This window comes from Debaryomyces fabryi, assembly GCF_001447935.2.
Source record: "Debaryomyces fabryi strain CBS 789 chromosome Unknown contig00161, whole genome shotgun sequence".
Lineage (NCBI taxonomy): Eukaryota > Fungi > Ascomycota > Pichiomycetes > Serinales > Debaryomycetaceae > Debaryomyces > Debaryomyces fabryi.
Window position 1 is genome coordinate 1,719 of NW_015385587.1, and position 20,239 is coordinate 21,957.

A 20,239-nucleotide genomic window follows, 5' to 3' on the forward strand; every position below is an offset into this window, starting at 1 on the left:
AATATCCACTCCATTTCCATTATTTCCATTATTTCCATTATTTCCGAGATCATCCGGGTATGTAACTTCAGTTAATTTTAGAAATGCATTCATCTATACATATAGAGATTACAAATTTGTTACCATAGCATTATACTATTACACATTTTCTTTAAACATACATATAAAATTCTTAGTACTAAATAAAACAAATGCTTAATGCTAAACTGGATAACTAATCGGTTACCAAAAGAAAAGCTTAGAGCCATTGAAGCCAAGAAAATCTTAAAAATGGTCATTAGATTAAAAAATTGATGTAGTAATACAATACTTGGATTAAAGCAAAGGGTTTAAGAATAGTTTGAAGCATATAGAAGGCTTCGCCTGGAATATTACTTCGGCAGTGCAAAAGATAAGTATATGTTAAAAGTTTTGTCATGGACTATTCTCTACACTATATATATATAGATAAAAACCTGAATTGTTTCCTACCACTTCTCAATAAGTATGAAAAATACATAATGAAAGCTTATTATTTGTTGGGGCTTTTCACAATTTGTTCCATAGTTCTTGGAGAGAATGTAAATACATTTAAAATAGATTTTAAGGTTTTAACGGGAGATGATAAAAGAGATCTATCATTTGAGGAAAGATCGTATTTCACTAAAAGAGATTCTGCAGAAATAGAATTAGGAAATAGACAGACATTCTATTTAGCTAACATTGAGGTAGGATCTAATGAAGAAGAGATAGGGGTTTTGGTTGATACAGGTTCTTCTGATTTATGGATAATGGCACATGATTTAAATTGTGAAAGATCTTCGTCATCAAAGAGAGATATACAAATAGATAGTAGATCATCGGAACAAGTGCGTGATGAAAACAAAGCCTATGTTAAGGGAAGTCGCAAAGATGTGGAAAAAATCTCAAAAAGTAACAAAACCACTTTTTCCGAAGGTTCAGAGACAAATCTTAAACCTGTATGGAGTGTTATCTCAAACTCAAGCGAAGTTTCCATTTCTGGAAGTAATTACAATATACATAACCTTATGGAAAACACCAAGTCGTCAGATAATGAATGTACGAGGTATGGTTCATTCAATTTTTTAGATTCCGATTCCTTTTATCGAAATCAGTCAGCCAGTCGGTTCTCAATTAGTTATGCTGATGGAACTTATGCGCGCGGATTTTGGGGTACCGACAATGTTAGTTTTGGCAATGTAACGGTAAGGGACTTATCATTTGCAGTTTCAAATGACACAACCTCAGATATAGGGATATTAGGCATAGGGCTTCCTGGGTTAGAAACTACATACTCCAGCCAGTTTGGAGGTAATTATCAATACGAAAATTTACCTTTGAAATTAAGAAATCAAGGAGCTATTAATAAAGCAGCTTATTCAATTTATTTAGGTGATGAAGACTCAAGAGTTGGAACACTCTTGTTTGGGGCAGTTGATTCTGCTAAGTACTCTGGTGACTTACAGACAGTGCAGATTGTAAACTCAGCAAGAAACTATGGCTATTCAGAGCCTATTAGAATAGAGGTTATTGTAAATGGAATTTCCTTGAATGATTCAAATAATGAAATCGAAATAACTTCCCATGATTACACAGCTGTTTTGGATACGGGATCTACATTTTCTTACTTCCCTACCTCTCTTTTAAGATCACTCGGAGAAGCCGTAAATGGGAGATTTTCGTCATCTTTGGGGGCTTATATAATTGACTGTATTGATGATTCTTATTCCTTCATTATTAACTTTAGTGGAGTTACAATAAATGTACCTCTAAAAAGTTTGATACAAAGATATAGCAATAACCAATGCTTTTTGAGTATTTTAGAACAATCAGGTTCTGATTACATATTATTTGGAGATAATGTGTTAAGAAGTGCCTACCTTGTTTTCGATTTAGATGATTTGGAGATTTCTATGGCACAAGCCAGATATACAACAGAGGAAAGTATTTCAGTAATTTCCTCGACTGTTCCTTATGCTGTCCGGGCTCCGGGATACTCATCCACATCTCTCCCTAGCTCAGTAGACGATTCTGGAGGTCCAACTGGAACCCTTGGTAGTGAATCTAATTCTGGCGGAAGAAGTTCCAGTGCATCAACGAACCGTTTTTCAAAAGCTAAGATATATGGATTATTTATTGGATTAGTTTTTTTGATACCGGTGACTTTATTTTAATAGATTAAATATATGTCAAATTTTATATGCTGTAAAGTTCTACGATCTTGTCGTTTCACTCATTAACCAACGTGAAAAAAATTCTTAGATAACTAATTTTTTCTAATATTCAGGAAAGAGTTCTATATCAAGAAGGTTTTGAGATTATTAGAAAAGATGCTTTGTAGACTAATGAAGCGACGCATCCTGAAGCATAATGCCTTTATTGGTATCTTAATCTGTGCCAAATAATACTTTAAAAATTGGGTTATATTTAACAAGTGTATAACGGTCGGTATCTATGAAATTATATACAAACAAAATGAGAATAAGAACCAGGAAAGGGAAGGATATCATTAATAGTATGTGCAACGATTAGGAAGCTTATCTGAGAGAGTAACGGTATGATCTTCAAGTTAAGTGAAAAGCAGGGAATTCATAAGTAAAAACTGTTTGAATGAAGTAATACCAAAGTCCTTAAAAAGCTCTTGCCATATATCGGACAAGCATTGAATACTAGGAATGGATTGAAAATCATATTTGAAATAGAATTCAAAGTAATAATGCATAGCTTTTGCTTGTTCATGAAAAGTTTATGCCATTTCTTGTAGTTAGCATAACCTTTTAGCCTACTCATATTAAACAAAATGATTTTCAAAAAGCGACTCATACCCTTTTGAAGTAAATAATCAAATCGCATAGTTGGTAAATTCCTTTGTATGTTATTTATATTGTAAGCCATTTATGCATACACTACCAGTGTTGCTCCAATTTATGACAGTTCTAGATGTTTCACTTAAACTATTTTGTTGTGTATGTAGTTGCCTAAAGCTGAAGTCCATCTTTAATTTAATTTCCTGGAGTGCTTCACGAAGTCCGATATTTTCAGTTTCGTTTCCTTTAAAAGATAGCTGGATACCCCTGGCCACACAGGCCATTTATCGATTTAACAGACATACTGTTTATAGGTATTATCAGATACGGCTGTATAGTTCATTTACATCATATATGTGGCCAATATGTTTTCGGGTAATATAAAAAATGTAAGAGTTACCATTTTTTTATGCGAATTTTAATCTGAGATGTTAGGCATTGAATCAAACTCTCTAAAGTTTTCAACTTTATAAATTGAATTAGTGGGATCGATAGAAAAAATGCAACAGATAATGGTGAGATGAAAACCTTGATATTATTCATACACTTTGATTCTCAACTTTGAAATTCATCTGTAGTGGTATTAAATAGCTACGAATGACAAGTAAAAGAAGATTTGAAAATAGTTTATTTAAAGCTCAGCAAACAAAAACAAATGAGCGAGGCTTATTGAATTAATAAATCTCCGATTGAGCTAGTATGCATAAATTATCATTTGAAGAAAACTGTGCCTTACTAGAGCTTTACATAATATTCTTTTTTTGAAATTTGTCTTTTTCTATGTTCCTGCCCTTTAAGTTTTGCTAACAAATATTTCAACATTCCAACTGGAAGGGGGAAGGGGGGTCACTTATCTATGGGAAAATCGGGGTGATCAACTTGTGTTGGAGATAGTAACGTTCGTTGACTATGTAATTCTAAAATAAACGAAAATCGAATTGTTTTATTCCTATAAATCTCAATGGTTATCACCGTAGTCGGAAAAACACCAGACGATCCCATAATTAAAAATTATAGCATAAAAGTGACTATATAAAAAATTTTGAATAATCAGAATTTGAGTAAATAAATACAATTATTGAAACTCCTTATCAAAACCAGTGAAAACAAACCTGTATTTAACATTAGATCTATCACATCTTTCCAAGGATGATGCAATATTTTCAGCGTTGATAGGGATTTCTTCGACCCATGGCTTTAATTTATGCTTATCGACAAGTTCCATCATTTTAAGAGCATCTTTTCTACTTCCAACAACAGATCCCAGAATAGTGATTTTTTTTAAAATAAGTGGAAAAGCCAGGATTTCAAGACCTTCTTCCAAAGAAGGTGCACCAACAATAATCAATTCACCTTTGAATTTAATTATCAGAGCCAAACTGTTAAAATCAAGAGAACTGTAATTAGCAGCACAATTCAATACCAAATCGAATTTATCAGCATGTTCGTTAGTCCAGTTTTCATCTTCACTAGTAGCAATAAAAGATTTTGCTCCCATTTTAATGGCATCCTGCTTCTTAGCTGATGATCTTGAAATAGCAGTTACTTCAGCACCAAGAGCCTGAGCAAAAATGATTGCCATATGTCCTAGACCACCAATACCGACAATGCCAACTTTTTTTCCTGTCATATTGTAACCTAAACTACGGGTGAGGGGAGCAAAAACAGTAAGACCGCCACATAACAAGGGCGCTGCTTCGCTTGGAGAAATTTCTTTTGGAATTGGAAATACATAATGCTCATTGCAAATTGCATAATTAGCATAACCACCCTGAGTAATATAATCATTAGACAGTGGATCTGCCTTGTTATAAGTTGGAACCATCTCTGTACAATAGTTCTCGTAGTCGTTCAGGCATCTATCACAGTGGAGACATGAATTGCATTGGGCACCAATTCCCCCAATTTGGCCTACCTTAACATTTCTAACATTATTACCAACTTGAACGACTTTTCCAACAATTTCATGACCAACAACTAAGTCTTTTCTGGAAACTTCACCCCAATCACCTTTTAAGGTGTGAATATCTGATCCGCATAAGCCACAAGCTTCGATCTTGAGAACAACGTCTTCTGGATTTACTTTTTTAGGTTGAAATTCAACTTTGCGCAATTCATTCCATTTTTTTTCATTATACGCGAATCCTTTAAATGTACTTGGAACTGTCATAGTGAGTATTGAATCTAATTCTAGCTTTTTTACTTTTAGTTTGTTTTACTTCTAATTCTCTCTACTCTTTGATTGAACGAACTGGACATTTAAATACTTGATTATGCTTACTAATTTTGTTCTGTATTAATAACATATCTGATTAGCTCGCCTCTAATTTTCACGTACCATTTTTCCGATTCAAATTCTCAAATTCTCAAATTCCAGTATTTCCAGTATTTCCGTTATACCCGCACTCAGATTAAATGCACGTTCGTTATCCATATGAACCTCAATTTTGCTGCAACATCCAGTCTTTCGTATTGTTAAATGCACTTACTTATAATACAAAACTAACTATGTTTCTTGGAATAATAATTGATTGCAAGAAATATTTAGGATTATTAAACTAAAAAACTATATTATATGACGAATTGGATTTCTGAAAAACTCGAATACTTAGCAAGTCGTATCGAGAAATAACTGTCTGGCTTTGCAAGGGTTATTATCGAGTATTTTCTCTGCTAAATGAAACACGTAGTTTAACCAGATTGCTTAAAAATAAGTAATAAGATTATTTATGAACAGTACTTCCTTTTCATTAGGCCAAAAAATTTTAAGATAGAAAAAGAATGCCTAGATGCGATAATTATTATAGTTTTCTTTTTATAGTGATATTGCCAGTGTGAAAAGGTAGCTATACGCATTAGAAAGTAATTTAAAATGTTGCAAAGTTGTTCTTCATCCTACTTTATTTCAACGAAGATATAACTTTGCTACAATAATACAAATGAAACATAACAGTTTAATAATGTTGCTTGTCTTTCTAAGATAGTACTCAGAAATCCCAGATATATTCAAAATAGGCTTTTAAATTTGAAAGAAAAAGATAAAGAAGACTTATTATTGATTGAAGAAACTCATTTTGTTATTGAGTCAAATGAGGATCAAATGAGGGTTTAAATTGAGGATCTTCTAATATAGATCACGTATCATGATTTAAAGGGTAAAAAACAACCTCCATCAAAGAGGGATGTAAATTTAGATAGGAAATTTCCAAAAAATGACAACACACAAAGTTCGGATACAATGGATGATGCATACTCATAATATCTAATGCAAACCTTAGACCTGTAGGGAATTTTAATCTCTCATGACTTTGTCTCAACATGAAGTATTTGATTCTTCTGCTATTGCAGTATTTGAACATCTATTCCTAATTTACATTTTATATGCAACATGAATAATAGACTTTCCCAAAGTCAGTCACTAACAGAAAAATCTTTCATGGTACTCCACACACTGATATTTGAAATTACAATAATTTTTCATTGAACTAAAGTTCGTTACTGCTTATACTTGATGAAAGATCAAACGAAGAAATTGTTATCCAGATAGTTCTTGATGGTAGAAATTTATTTAGTCTTCGTTTTATGATTATGCTTTGATATTATCTATGATAATATGACAGCTTCCGCCATTTTATGTACATGATCCATCTTAGCAACAGCTTCAATATTTTCACAATTCATTCTCTTTATTCCAAATGTGTATTGTATTGCGGGGTGCATCAGTCATTGGGCTCGCAACCCACAATTAGAATTATCGGAATTCAACTAGATCTCCGAATTGCGATAATTCCAGTATCTCCGAAAGGGAAATCATATATAAGTAGGAAATATTCAGACAGACTAACACTGAAAAGTAATAGCAGATACGTAATTAGAGAAAAAATATGAGAAAAGTTGAATATCATAAATTGGGTTCCTCGGGGTTAGCTATTTCCCCTATTATCATCGGTTGCATGACTTTTGGAAATTTTCATAATTGGGGTATAACTGAGGAAGACTCGGTTATGAAAATTTTAAAAAAATGCTATGATAATGGATTAAGAACTTTTGATACGGCTGATGTATATTCTAATGGTAAGTCGGAAATCCTTTTAGGTAAATTTATCAAGAAGTACAACATACCAAGAGAAAGAATTGTAATAATGACGAAGGTTTATTGCCCTATGGACTATAATGATCCTGAGTTTAGCATGTTCAAATATGGAACTGAGGATTATCCTGAGATTAATTATGTAAACTCTCAAGGTTTATCAAGGAAACATATATTTAATGCTGTTGAACATTCTGTTAAAAATTTGGGAACTTATATTGATGTCCTACAGATTCACCGGATGGATCGTACTACTCCTAAAGAAGAGATTATGAAAGCATTACACGATGTAGTTGAAGGTGGTGATGTAAGATATTTAGGAGCTTCTTCAATGAAAGCATTTGAATTTGCCCAATTGCAATTCATTGCTGTGAAAAATGGCTGGACAAAATTTATTAGTATGCAGAATTATTATAATCTTGTATACCGTGAGGAGGAGCGTGAAATGATTCCTTTCTGTAATGAAAATGAATTTGGAAAAGTCGGTATAATTCCCTACTCACCAATTGCTAGTGGTCTTCTTGCTCGCCCATTAGCTTCAGAAGGAACTAAAAGACTGACAACCGACCCAATATATTCTAAAAAGGGATTGGATAAGCCAACAGATGCAGATAAAAAGATTGTAAACAGAGTCCAAGAAATAGCAGAAAAATACAATGTAAGTATGGCTACAGTAGCTACCAGATGGATCCTAAGTAAAGGTGCTAACCCGATAGTAGGGGTTAATTCTATTGAAAGAGTAGATGACTTCACAAATGCGTTAAGTTTCGAGTTGAGTGAGAGCGAAATTGCTCTGTTAGAAGAACCATATGAGGCAAAAGCTGAATACTAAACCTAAAGTTAGTTCGTTATTATTTTATTCATTATACGCCGAAACATAATTATTTAGTACTTTATATTTGTGATTCCAAGAAGTGCCTCTTAAATTTTCCTTCCAGTAATTACTTTTTATCTGATCATCGTGTAATAAATGCAGAAATTTAATTTCAAATCTTGAAATGTTATAACTAGTGAAAACTAACAATTATAATTATTACATATATAATTGTTTCCTGTATTTCTAGACATCAATGTTAAGTATTATAAGGATATTAGAAATGCAGAAATTAAGGTGGTGAATTTATTTTCCTTGGTAATCATTTTTATACCAGTTCGTTAGATAAGTCAGTCGACAAATCAAATCTGGCTGAATTACACCTGGGTCGTTGAAAAAAATGTAAGGCCAATAATCAATAATGTGAAACTTAGAGTCAGCAATGAATCTTTCAATGAAACAAGAGAGGAGATACAAACCAAGCATCTAAAAGATTTGAGCTTCCCGATTTATATAATTATGTAAATGTGATGCTTTCATAAAATTCGGATGATTACTATTTCATTTACGCAGCTTGTTGTTAATCGTGCATTTGTCTGACATTGAATATCATGACGTCATGTTAATTAGACGAAAAGTCAATTTTGTACTAATATATCACTTTAGTTATTTTGGGGTTATCCACACCCATAAATTGCATACTACTAATGCGCTCGTGGGCCTCCTTTCGACATCTTTCCCCTTTATAAGTTGCAAGTTTTAGCCAGTAGCAACATATATCATAAATCACACCTAGCTAATTTCAATGATTCATTGTACTATTTCCTTCTTCTACTACTTAATATCAACCTTACATTATACTTCCCTCTTTCAGAGCTTTCGCAACACATACTGGCACGTCGTTACTTCAACTATATCAACAATCTCAATTTCGCATACTTTATTGGCTTATGATCACCACACAATCCTTTGCAACCTTTAACGCCTCGCTAAATGCCACACAAACCCATCGATAAACCAATACATCCATATACATTTTACATAGATGACTACGGAAATAATCCACCATTTTTCAAATAAAACAAAAAATTTATGTAAACATAATTTTAAAAGAGTCAAATGTCAAGAAATGTGCTTCAATAACGCAAGCTATTGCTAAAATAAAACTTGTTATTAAGTCTCCAATAAATATGTAGTCATGAAAACTCTAATAAATTGCTCCTAGAACAGATTGGCTTCAAATAGAGTACCAATATTAATAAAGTCCCACCAAATCTAGCTAATCAAACCATCATTTACAGTATAATAATGAAAACATTCTTATCAGATTTTACTAGAATCTTCAAGCTGACTCATCTAAATGGACCAAATATGGGCCTTCACTGTTCCAATGAACCTACCATTTTTCAATGTTTTGATCACAATAATAAATGAAATGTACCTAATTATGTCTTTCTCAGATTCGATGATGAAATATTAGTGAAATGCAGACTTTATAAGATCACATAATCGGATATTTCGGGGTGCGCTCGGATAACAATTTCCGAATTAACATCGTACATGCTCGGTTCTGTGATATCTCACAAAACAAAAAACAAAACATTTACAAAATAGATATCCATGCCAGACAATAGCCTCACACATATTAGACATGAGGTTTAAATACAATAGTACAGATCTAGCTTCCTCAATGTGTTTATTGAGACAAGCAATTCTAGATCAATATCAATGAAAGAGAGGTTACCCAAAATCGTTTATAAACTTGTGCGTTTTTCTGTTTTATGTAATGAAATACCTGATTTTATTGGCCTACAACTGCTTAAATATGATTTGAGATAAGACTCAAAGGATCTTCTAAAACCAAAAAACGAATTATTTCGCCTAATTTCAAGTTATTTTCCGCCTTTTATTCAACGGCTATTCACCACTCGGAAGGTGGAGAAATTGGACCTGTTAGATGTGGGCAGCCAATTGAATCGCAACCTTTTCCATCAACTGTAGTTCCCCACCAATTAATATTTTCAGAAGCTCCGGTATATACTACACAAAAGTATATAATTATAGCAGCAATTGCAACTCCACAGTCTAAACCTATCCCCATGACTAAATTGTATTTTCTCCACCAGTCAACAAATCTACGGTGGATGTAGAAATTAAATATAACTGCAACAACAAACCATGTAGAGAAATTGAAGCCTGTAACTGCAGGAATATTTGCAGCTCCACCAAAGAACAATATGGGGTTAAATCTTGTCCAGATACCATTAGGTCTAAACTTAATTAGAATAAAATGAATCATACTAACTAATCCTCCAACTAAGAAAAAGTAAAGAACCCAAGAATACCGCCCTCCATAAGAAAATAATGTATCCCCAAAGAGACCCCATACCAAATGGGTATTAAACTGAGTTTTAGTTTTCCTACATGTCATATTATTTGTCGCTTCTGACGTACAAACGTCGTCAATGTGGGTGACAACATACCCAGCAACTGTTGGACTAACTAAAGAACTCCAAATTGCCGAGAAAAACAAAACCGTCATAGTAACTTTGGGAGGAACTCTCATATAATGCCCTATTTTAGCACCTTGAGATGTATGCATGGCGTGTTGCAAAATTGAGAAGCCAGAACAGTAGAAGTATAATAAAGTTAATGGTTGGCCCTTATACCAAAAAGCAGATATAATTTCGAAGAATGGCGCCATACTAACACTCGTGTTTGCTCTTGATTCAATTAAGGCCAAAGGAATATATAGGCAACATCCTAGAAGCAAAGAAACCATAAATCCACCAGCGTCTATTTGCTTGTCTTCAAAGCCCTCACAAAATGTAATTCCTAGACCCAATCCAATTACTGCGATAAAAATATAGATGCTCCAATGTAATCTCTTATACTTGTACATTTCCTTATTATGTGAGTCTGTGTGAGAATTTCTGTTTTTCAAAGGTATAAGAACTTCAGACTTGAATCTAAGGATAAATTGAACCATCATAGCCGCAAATGCCCCTAATCCAAGAGCAATATTCATCAAAAATGCTATTGGCAATATCACTGGCGAATACTGTTTGAATTTGTTGTAGTCAAGCTTCCAATTTTTATCAATCACTTTTGTTGCATCATATGATTCACCTTTTAAGTCATAAATCGAATTTGTCATTATTGGTAAGTGTGCAGTTTCCCAAAGATTTTGGTAATATAACCCTGGCATTACAATCCAAATCCAAAATACAAATGATCCAAAAAGACAACACACAGACCAAAAAGGGGTTGTGAGTGGGTTATTGAGAGAGGTAATTTGACTCCAATCAAAAGTTAACGGGAATAAACCAAGACCTGTTTGCACCCCAAAAACTTGAGAAAGAGTAGCACTCGATGGCTTACACCAACTAACCCAGGCCCCAATTGTACTCAAGAATGGCATTAATAAATCCGGAAGCCAATACCATAAAAACGAACCTATAAAAATTATCACGAAAAATTTATATCTCGTCATCTTCCATCTTCGGACAGGAGGGTTTTCATTTGAGTGCAATGTCTTAAATAAAGCAAGATTACTTAGAACTCCAGGCCAAATTCGATCACTTGGGGTAACTAATATATCCAAAGCCAAGCCTGACAAGCCAAAAGAAACCAAATAGCATGACAAATTAAATAAAATCATTCTTCCAATCCCGATATTCCTATCAAAGAACTTGAATTGTTCCACGACTAAATTATTTACCAATCCAGCACTAACAACTAAGTTAGAAAATAAGAACACGCATGCATGCTCTTTTTGATTGAACCTTCCAGGGTTTAAATTAAAGCCTAAACCGAAAGGTAATGGAAGATTAACCAGTGGTACAATATAGTACCAAATATTTCCCAAGGGATAAGCTATAACTTGAGCGACAACTGCTCCTATCGATACAGTGGGGAATCTCATCGAAAAAAAAGAATCAATACCAGCAATTAAAGTACTCAAACAAACAGCCAAAACCCACATTCTTAGAGTAGAGGCTTGTAAGTTTTCATCATCTGGAATAAGAATAGCATTTACATCATCTCCAGTAATGTCTAAAAACTCAGAATTTATTGAAGGTTCTGAATATTCTTCCTGAAATTTTGGACCTTCCTTAAAATGAGTACTAAGTTTAAAGTCTTCCAAATCTAGTAAAGAATTCTTTTCAATAAGAGCACATCTATTTAAGATTTTTGTTCTATCAGACATCTCAATCATTATCTAAACACCTTTAAAAAAGTTATGAACTTGAGAACTAAAAGAACAGTTTGATCAATTTTATCAGATTATGTGAAAAAAATTTCACATATGTATTATATATGCATTAAGATTATTATTGATTATTACAATGCTCCTAATTTGCATTTGAGAATAGTACTTGAATGTAAGAGTGTAGCCAAATCCTTTATTAGAAAATTATTAGTCGATTTAAATTGATATTATTAACAATTTTAAAAATACATGATATATAAAAACTTATTCTGATCCAATTTCAATTTTAATTCCAATTCATTGAATTAGAATGATGGAAATTCGATAGAATTGAAGTTTGAATTTTTTTGCGAGAGTTAGCACTGAGACGAATGTGCAGGACTGATGTCAAAAAAAAAATATCATTCGGAAGATATACGGCCCGATATATGAAGTTCGATCTCAAGAAAATTTCTTTACCTATATGCTAAAATTAGCTGAGCCATAATAATTCTTTTGGGAAATATATATATATTTTGCCTACGCATCATGTTATGACATCAAAATACACCAACTAACAATTTAATAATTGAAACGTATGCATATGCAGATTATACATATATAACCTTCCTGTTTTCGCATACATTCCGAACTTTCCGAAATTTCTCTTCAAGTAGTTCCGAATTTTATTAATAGAAAATTACCAATTATGCGCTAGAGCGTCATGTAATATAGTGGGATTTACAGACAGTTTATTGATGACATAAGCGATCATAGCTCCTCAAAGCAGGAATGTGGGTTATCAATCTTTTTTCTTTCATATGTAGGTTTCTTTCCCCCAGTTATGAGGACTTCTTGATTAGTCTAAAAGTGGAAGCTAAAATGTAAGTATTCTATCTGTTGTAATGAACAAGGACTTTTCACTCACTACAGAAAACAATATCTTATTAAATAAGATCAGCCTCAATAGATCGCATGATTAAAGTAGCCTAGAATGGAGGAAAAAGAACAAATGGTGAAGCCTTAATCTTCAAAGAGTATGAAATAATACACTAAAGACTCATGGACCTCCAAGTTTTCCAGTTGAAAGTAAAATATTTCTTCGATTTATATTCCTTACAGTAAATAATTTCTAATCGCACTTTAGTGAACTGCTTTTTTTAATCCAAATAAATCAAAATTATAAATGGCCCCAAGGCATGCATGCAAATGGTTTCCGATAAAAAATCTTGCATATACAAGATCTGCTCAATAGAGATTCTTTTAAATCTAAAATTGGAAGTGAGCTTTTTGTAGGTTCTCTTCTCACATGAATAAGCCTTTCGACAAGTTATAGACATCGCTTGCATTTCTACTATGTAGCTGATTATATCTCTGTCACCAATCTTTCTCGAAGTTGACTTCCAGACATCTTACTGCGTTTCTGTTTACGACTTGGTGAGAGTTCTTCTACAAGACGAGGAAGCACATTCGCTAATGGATCTGGCCCTTTGGTTTTCTCACTGATTTTAATTAGTCCTGCTAATTTCACTCTGTATTATCCTTGTAGAAAAATCCTGCTATCGCTATGCCATATTCCACAGTCTCGGGGTCATTAATGACATAGTAGTCTATGTTCATTTTTCCATCATCCATAATCTCATATTTGAAAAACCCCGAAAATGACTGATGATCTGAAATAAACACTCTGTCTGTTCCACAGAGAAAGGCTTGATAAAGATATTTTCTTAAAACTAATGCGCACATAACTCTAGGCGACTATTCTCGATCTTCAAATATGTGCTTGCTTTCATGCAATCTCAATTGTCCCAAGTTGAAACACTTCTCTACGAAATCCGTTATAGCTAATTTCAATTCTTGAAGCCCTTTAGTTAAAAAATAGTTTTCAGTCTTATAATCTCCAATCGCAAAGCAAATATTTGGATTTTGACGAGTTAATGCCTCATCCCAAGACACATGAACAATATCGGGCTTAAAGTTTGGGTTTTTATACAACGGAGGTATAATTGAAGCTTGACCAAAATGGTGGTATTCAACAGATGTCACGATAAAGTCTAGCTATGGTATCTTCTATTTGATGAGAAAAATACAGCTGAATATCTTCTTCCACATGCCTAGCATCCCCAGAAGGATAATAATACTCAGGCAATAGGAATCGACCGTTCAAATTGCAATCTTTAACAACACTATCAAGAGGGGCCAAATATGTATTTGTGAATTCATCACTGCCGATCTCCTAAATTCTGCGGTTATCATCGCATTCGTAACATAATTTAGCGCCAGCATCACAGTCGTGGATCCAGTGGAAATCGAAGCATTATGATTGGATACTATATGTTCCAACGTAGGTAAATTTTGATTATGGGGTATATTTCAAAGAGGGGAGTGTCTAAAAAGACTCTTATGTTATGTTTATTGTCATCTTGAACTCTAGCATATAATGATGGATCAATCCTAATTCATTTATTTGCGGGGTCATCGTACGTAATGCTGTTACTATCTTCCCCTGAAAAGTACATACATGGCATGACAATTCAGCTGCTGTAATTTCGTCCCCTATTTATTGATCTGGGGTTACCCTCATTAGCGACTTTCTTAGGTAATAAACCGTCTTGAATTGATGACGGATAGCAGAGCTATGTGCTGCATATGAGTATCCCGAACTTGTCGGTGAGAAGTACCATTGCATGCATAAGGAAAAAAATTTACTGAATAAACAATTAACTGTCGACGATTTCATGACAACAAAATTGCATATATTTATTGTCTGTTTTGCATTTAACGAGGAGACATGTAGCTAACAATTGGTTACTATTTCGATGATTGTTATGTTTATAAAGCATTACCCCACTTACAAGCTTCACGTGAAAATATATTTCGCATTATTTCTTAAATATAAACATTAAATACGTGTTTCCATTTCGAAATTACATGGACCTAGTTTTTTCATTTACTTTCACAAGATGAATTAACCAGAAGTAGAAGCTCTATATCCTCTTTCAGTCAGTATGAAATGCTATGAAGATTTGAAAGTATAAACAAAAATGATTTTAATTTGATTAATTCCAACCTCGATAGAATAACTTGAATACAATATAAAAGCTAGATAGAATCTCATAAATTGATTATTTTAGAAATATTCAATTATAGCACAATATGAAGTTAGTAACAATAATCCTTTTTACAATATTTTACAATATAGTATGTGGTGCACCCATAATTCCATTAAATCCAAGAAGTTTGCCTATCAAACCAAGTGAAGATCCTTTTTATTCAGCCCCTGACGGTTTCGAATCAAAATCCCCTGGTGATGTCTTGAGACACCGTCAAATGAACAATCTGTTTGGAGTTCTTGTTATTCCTGAAAAAATTAAGTCGATTCACCAATTTTTAATCCGTTCAGAAGATAGTTTTGGAGATCCTATAGCTGCTGTGACGACTGTTTTTGAACCTTATAATGCTGATGCAAACAAATTGTTGTCTTATCAAGCTGCAGAAGATGCTGCTAATATTGACTGTTCACCATCGTATGCTATGCAGTTAGGGGCGGATGCTGACACTATATTAACAAGTCAAATTGAACAACTTTTGGCTCAAGCCGGACTAAATGAAGGATGGTATGTTGTTATTCCGGACCACCAGGGTCCTAAATCTACCTTCGTGGTAGGCGAATCAGCAGGTCATATTGTTCTCGATTCAATTCGTGCCACTCTTGGGTCTGGTAATATTACAGGTATTAACGAAGATGCTAAAGTTGTTCTTTGGGGTTACTCAGGTGGTTCATTTGCTTCTGGATGGGCCGCCCAAATGCACCCAACATATGCAAGTGAACTCGACATTGTTGGTGCTGCTTACGGTGGAATTGTTGCTAACATCTCCCAAGTTGCAGAGAAGAACTTCGGTGGTGCATTTACTGGTTTCGTTATGGCAGCAATAAATGGGTTAGCAAATGAGTACCCAGAGTTGGATAATCTTATAAACGAAATAGGATACAAAGACAAACTTGATAAATTTAGGAAGGCGAAACAAATGTGTCTCATTGAAGAACTTCCATACTATGCATTTGATCAGGTAAGTGAATATGTTGATGGTGATAAACAATACTTATTGACTTTACCCATTGTGAAGAATATTACAGAAATAAATACTATGATCGGAAGTAAGTATCTTCCCACAATTCCATTATATTTTTATCAAGGTAAAGGGGACGAAATTATTCCTGCATCAGGCACTGATGAACTCTATGAAGACTTTTGTGAAAGGGGTGCTGATATTGAATATCATGAAGACCTTTTGAGTGAGCATCTTATTCAAGCTGTTGCTGGTGCTGGGGGTGCCTTCAATTGGATGAAAGACAGGCTTAATGGTAAGTCATCCAACCAAGGTTGTAAAAAAATAAGCACAGCTTCCAATGCCATTACCCATGAAGGATTATCGGGCCTTGGTGAAGTATTTGCTGGCGCTATATTGACTTTATTACAAAAGCCTGTAGGTCCATATGAAGATGTATTGTGAAGATATACATCCTAAATACTAACTACGTTTGTAGTAATTATATAGTATTTATAATTTAGTCAAGCATCTCGAAGTAAATTAATTTCTTCTTGAGATGTCAAGCGAATGATATACCCCCACCTTGCAAATTTGTATGTCAAGCTTTCTATCCATAACTAAACTCATTTCTGACCTACGTAGAATGCTAGACTACACCACTAACACCATTGTTTGTATCAAGTTCGTATATATTCTATTTTTCACCTTTGAAATAAATGACTTTGTTTCAATCTATCCATTTTTTAGCTTGAGAATAAGACATTAAAAGTTTCAAATTTTCTTGAAGCTACCCGAATTTACCTCTTAATATTTTTACGTCAATTTTAGAAATTTAAGAATTACAAGATCACTTTTTTGCCAATAAATTCACAAATAGTAATAAAAACATTAATATACTAATCAAAACATAACATCCGAGATTCATTCTTTTTGACTAAGTGGCGAAGTTGTGAAATCTGAATCATTAGGTTTTACAAACTCTTGAAGTTTCACTTTTTTGCAGCTTTTATATCTATTTCAAACAAACTACTCTCTCTGTCGCCACCAGCATGGTCCTTTGTTAAGACTTCAAAATATTTGCTTAGACGTGTGCTATGAGCCGCCTAGATGATTCAGGACAAGAATAAATTAAAGCATCTAAAGACTTATTGTATTTGTAAATGCAATGAATAATAATGACAGCGGGTAAGCTTGGAATTCAATTTCACCGGATACTTTGATAGAAAATGTGGAACACTACAAGGTTTTTCACTACTGGCCTTCTGTTATCTTTCTTGTAAATGTTGGCTGCAGAAAAGCTTTATATTCTACGGTTGGCAAACTTGTGCGAACTTAGATAGGTTCTTCTTCAATTAAAGATTCACTAACTCTTTGAAAGTAACATTTCCTGAAATATGTTTTACAAATTTTATTTTAGAAGTTAATGCGTAGAGGGATTCCAGTTCAAATTATCTAAATATTATTTTGAATAATCTGATATCTCAACATGAGTGTATTTTTTAGTGATATAAATGAATCAACTAAAGGTCTGATTAAAAACTAATTGAATGTAATTTTATTTAATATATACTACCTAAACTTATCTACTACTTAATATTTGGATTCTGCAGGGATATATTCTCATTATGATCTACTTGACTTTTTAATTCATGTTCACCGGTTCCAATAATTGCATTATCAGCTTCCATTGTCATATCAGAAATATCTTCCCCAAATATCTGGGCAATTTCTTCCAAGCCCAATCCCTTGGTTTCAGGAAAAAGGAAGTATATGACAACCATATGCAAAAACAACCAAACACAAAATACAATATAGTATCTCCATGAAATTGAGTCCATTCCAAGATTGTTAACGTAGTTGTTAAATAAAACCCATGCTTGATTAGCTAATGAATACAAAATAGCAGCCTTTCCTCTTAATGTATAAGGTACCACCTCCATGACATATGTATTTCCAATAGGTGATAACATATGATAAAATCCAAAAAAAAAGTATATTATGGCAACAATACCCCTACCCAAGGATTTATTTTCAAAATTGGTTCTCTCATTTACAGATGCCAATATAACCCAAATGATAAAGGTTATGCACATTAACCCAAGACTTCCTAACATCAAGACTCTACGTCTTATATTACCAGAATACATCGCAGATAAAACACCCCAGACACCGCCATAGACAGTTAATCCAATATTAATTTTCAACTTTTCAACTGGTTCAGTATATCCTATATCTTCAAGAACTATTGAAAAATAATATGAAACAAGTGAAGAACCACACAATTGTATAATAGAAGGCAACGCAATTGTAATAAATAATCTATGCATGTTTGCTTTCGTTTTAAACCATGTGAGCCAGGATACATTTTTACCTAACTGTTCCTTAGCAATTGCCGCTTTGATTTCAGCCATTTCAAATTTAACGAACTCACTATCTCTATCTCCACCTGCGTGATATTTAGTTAACACTTCGAATGCTTCGTCTTCTTTATTGTGAGCTATAAGCCATCTTGGGGACTCTGGACAAAATACAACCAAAACTAATTGAATTAACGGAAATACCGCCTGTAACAATGAGGGCAACCTCCAAGACCAGTTGTTGTACTTCATATCAGACATATATGGACCCCAAGTTAAAATGGCTGCCAAAAATGCACCAACAGGATAGCTCGCTTGCAACATACTTGTCATAGCTGGTCTTTGGCTAGGGAATGCCGTTTCTGTTAATAAAGGTGCAGCTGCAATCTGGGTAGCTGCAGCACCAAGACCTAGAACAATACGAGATGCGAGAAACATACCATAGTTGATTGCACCAGCCTGCAATCCAGCACCAATGATTGATATAACAATTCCAAACATAAGCATGTGTTTTCTTTTGAAACGATCACCTGCCGCCACCATGAATGGTGTTGCAGCTAGCCCCCCAAAATAAATACCATTTGTCATAGTGCTCAATGTACCACCAGTTGGACTATTAAAATATCCCGTCCAACTTGGTAGTGTTTGCAAATTACCCATCATACTACCGTCATATCCTTGAGTAACCATGCCAAATAGAGCACATCCCAAAAACAAGTTTAACTTTAATAAATGTGGGTACTGAAACCACCATTTTGTTAATTTTGGTGTAACATCTTCCAATGTAAGCTCCTTCTGATTTTCGGAATCTGAATAGTTATCTCCAGAAATCAGTACTGCAATATTCTTGCCTTTGTCTTCATGAGTATGCATAATATCGATTACTATCTAATGAAATTTAGGCTTTGTTAGGAACTAAGAAAAACGATTTATATATAAACATTCCTAGTAGCTACGACATTCATCTATTCTCTCCCCAACTAATGACCCCATTTTATCAAATATGAACCGTTGGATAGTTTATTTTTTTGAAGTCAAGTTAATGATGGGGGAAAGTTTAATATTTAATTTTAAGATCATCATGTTATTGGCTTTTTTTTTTACCGCAGAATAGTGCTATTATCGGGTGCGGAGAATTAAGATTTACTTCCCCATACCCCCACCAAATTCGTAAGAGTTGATGAATTGGGGCCCACATACATATTCATAGAAAGGCAAGGATACATCTTGTAGTTTGGAATCGTAGTGTCACTAGATTCATTTCAAAAACTAGCATTGATATGCTTCTCCAAGAGGAGTACTTCTTCTTTGAAAGATGACATTACCAGAGATTCACACACTCAATACCTGTATTAGTAATATCTAAGACTATAGCACAGATTGCTTGCAAAATCTTATCCTACAGTATAAATGTTTAAATAAACGATATATGTGATTACTATATTGGAAATGATATCTGTAAGTTCTGAGTAGACAAAAAAAAACATAGGGAATACGATTTATTCAAACAGAACTCAATTTTACATATCCGAGCATACCAAGAAAAATGAAAGTATTCTTCAACTCATCTTTTAGAATTTTATACAATTCCCTAAAAATAAAATGTAAATAGACGTTGTAACCTGAGAGAACTATAATTCTAAGATTATCCCTTCATTTCATTTTTCTGGCATGTTTTAGAACCAGGAATACCTTTTCTATTGTCTAGATCTAGAAATAAGAAACGAAACGATAAACGAAATCCGAAACGATATGCAATTGATAGAAAATCGGAAATGCGCTCAGCTTTGCCTAGACAGTACATAATTTAAACGGTGGGGGAGGGGATTTAATTATGATATTGCTTATGTAAATCACATGATACAGACCTGAAGAACTAAAAAATATTTTAATCAAGACGCGAGGCTTTATATATTGTGAGTAGAT

At 33.7% G+C, this 20,239-nt stretch overlaps 6 protein-coding genes across 6 annotated transcripts; 3 read left to right on the plus strand and 3 right to left on the minus strand.

The window, feature by feature from the left end:
• Nucleotides 1-500: 500 nt before the first annotated feature.
• On the plus strand, nucleotides 501-2,174 carry AC631_05009 (pepsin-like aspartic protease; the record flags this gene model as incomplete). The annotated part of the gene is made up of 1 exon (XM_015613838.1): nucleotides 501-2,174. One exon carries the CDS (start codon nucleotides 501-503, stop codon nucleotides 2,172-2,174), a length of 1,674 nt encoding a protein of 557 aa, XP_015465329.1.
• Nucleotides 2,175-3,882: 1,708 nt separating this feature from the next.
• Nucleotides 3,883-4,977, minus strand: AC631_05010 (NAD(P)-dependent alcohol dehydrogenase; the record flags this gene model as incomplete). Its single annotated transcript, XM_015613839.1, has 1 exon — nucleotides 3,883-4,977. One exon carries the CDS (start codon nucleotides 4,975-4,977, stop codon nucleotides 3,883-3,885), a length of 1,095 nt encoding a protein of 364 aa, XP_015465330.1.
• A 1,714-nt stretch (nucleotides 4,978-6,691) lies between these two features.
• Nucleotides 6,692-7,729, plus strand: AC631_05011 (aldo/keto reductase; the record flags this gene model as incomplete). The annotated part of the gene is made up of 1 exon (XM_015613840.1): nucleotides 6,692-7,729. The coding sequence occupies one exon, from the start codon at nucleotides 6,692-6,694 to the stop codon at nucleotides 7,727-7,729; it is 1,038 nt and encodes a 345-aa protein (XP_015465331.1).
• Nucleotides 7,730-9,632: 1,903 nt separating this feature from the next.
• On the minus strand, nucleotides 9,633-11,921 carry AC631_05012 (uncharacterized protein; the record flags this gene model as incomplete). Its single annotated transcript, XM_015613841.1, has 1 exon — nucleotides 9,633-11,921. One exon carries the CDS (start codon nucleotides 11,919-11,921, stop codon nucleotides 9,633-9,635), a length of 2,289 nt encoding a protein of 762 aa, XP_015465332.1.
• A 3,138-nt stretch (nucleotides 11,922-15,059) lies between these two features.
• AC631_05013 (uncharacterized protein) lies at nucleotides 15,060-16,418 on the plus strand (the record flags this gene model as incomplete). The annotated part of the gene is made up of 1 exon (XM_015613842.1): nucleotides 15,060-16,418. The coding sequence occupies one exon, from the start codon at nucleotides 15,060-15,062 to the stop codon at nucleotides 16,416-16,418; it is 1,359 nt and encodes a 452-aa protein (XP_015465333.1).
• Nucleotides 16,419-17,542: 1,124 nt separating this feature from the next.
• On the minus strand, nucleotides 17,543-19,186 carry AC631_05014 (uncharacterized protein; the record flags this gene model as incomplete). Its single annotated transcript, XM_015613843.1, has 1 exon — nucleotides 17,543-19,186. One exon carries the CDS (start codon nucleotides 19,184-19,186, stop codon nucleotides 17,543-17,545), a length of 1,644 nt encoding a protein of 547 aa, XP_015465334.1.
• Between the last annotated feature and the right edge of the window lie 1,053 nt (nucleotides 19,187-20,239).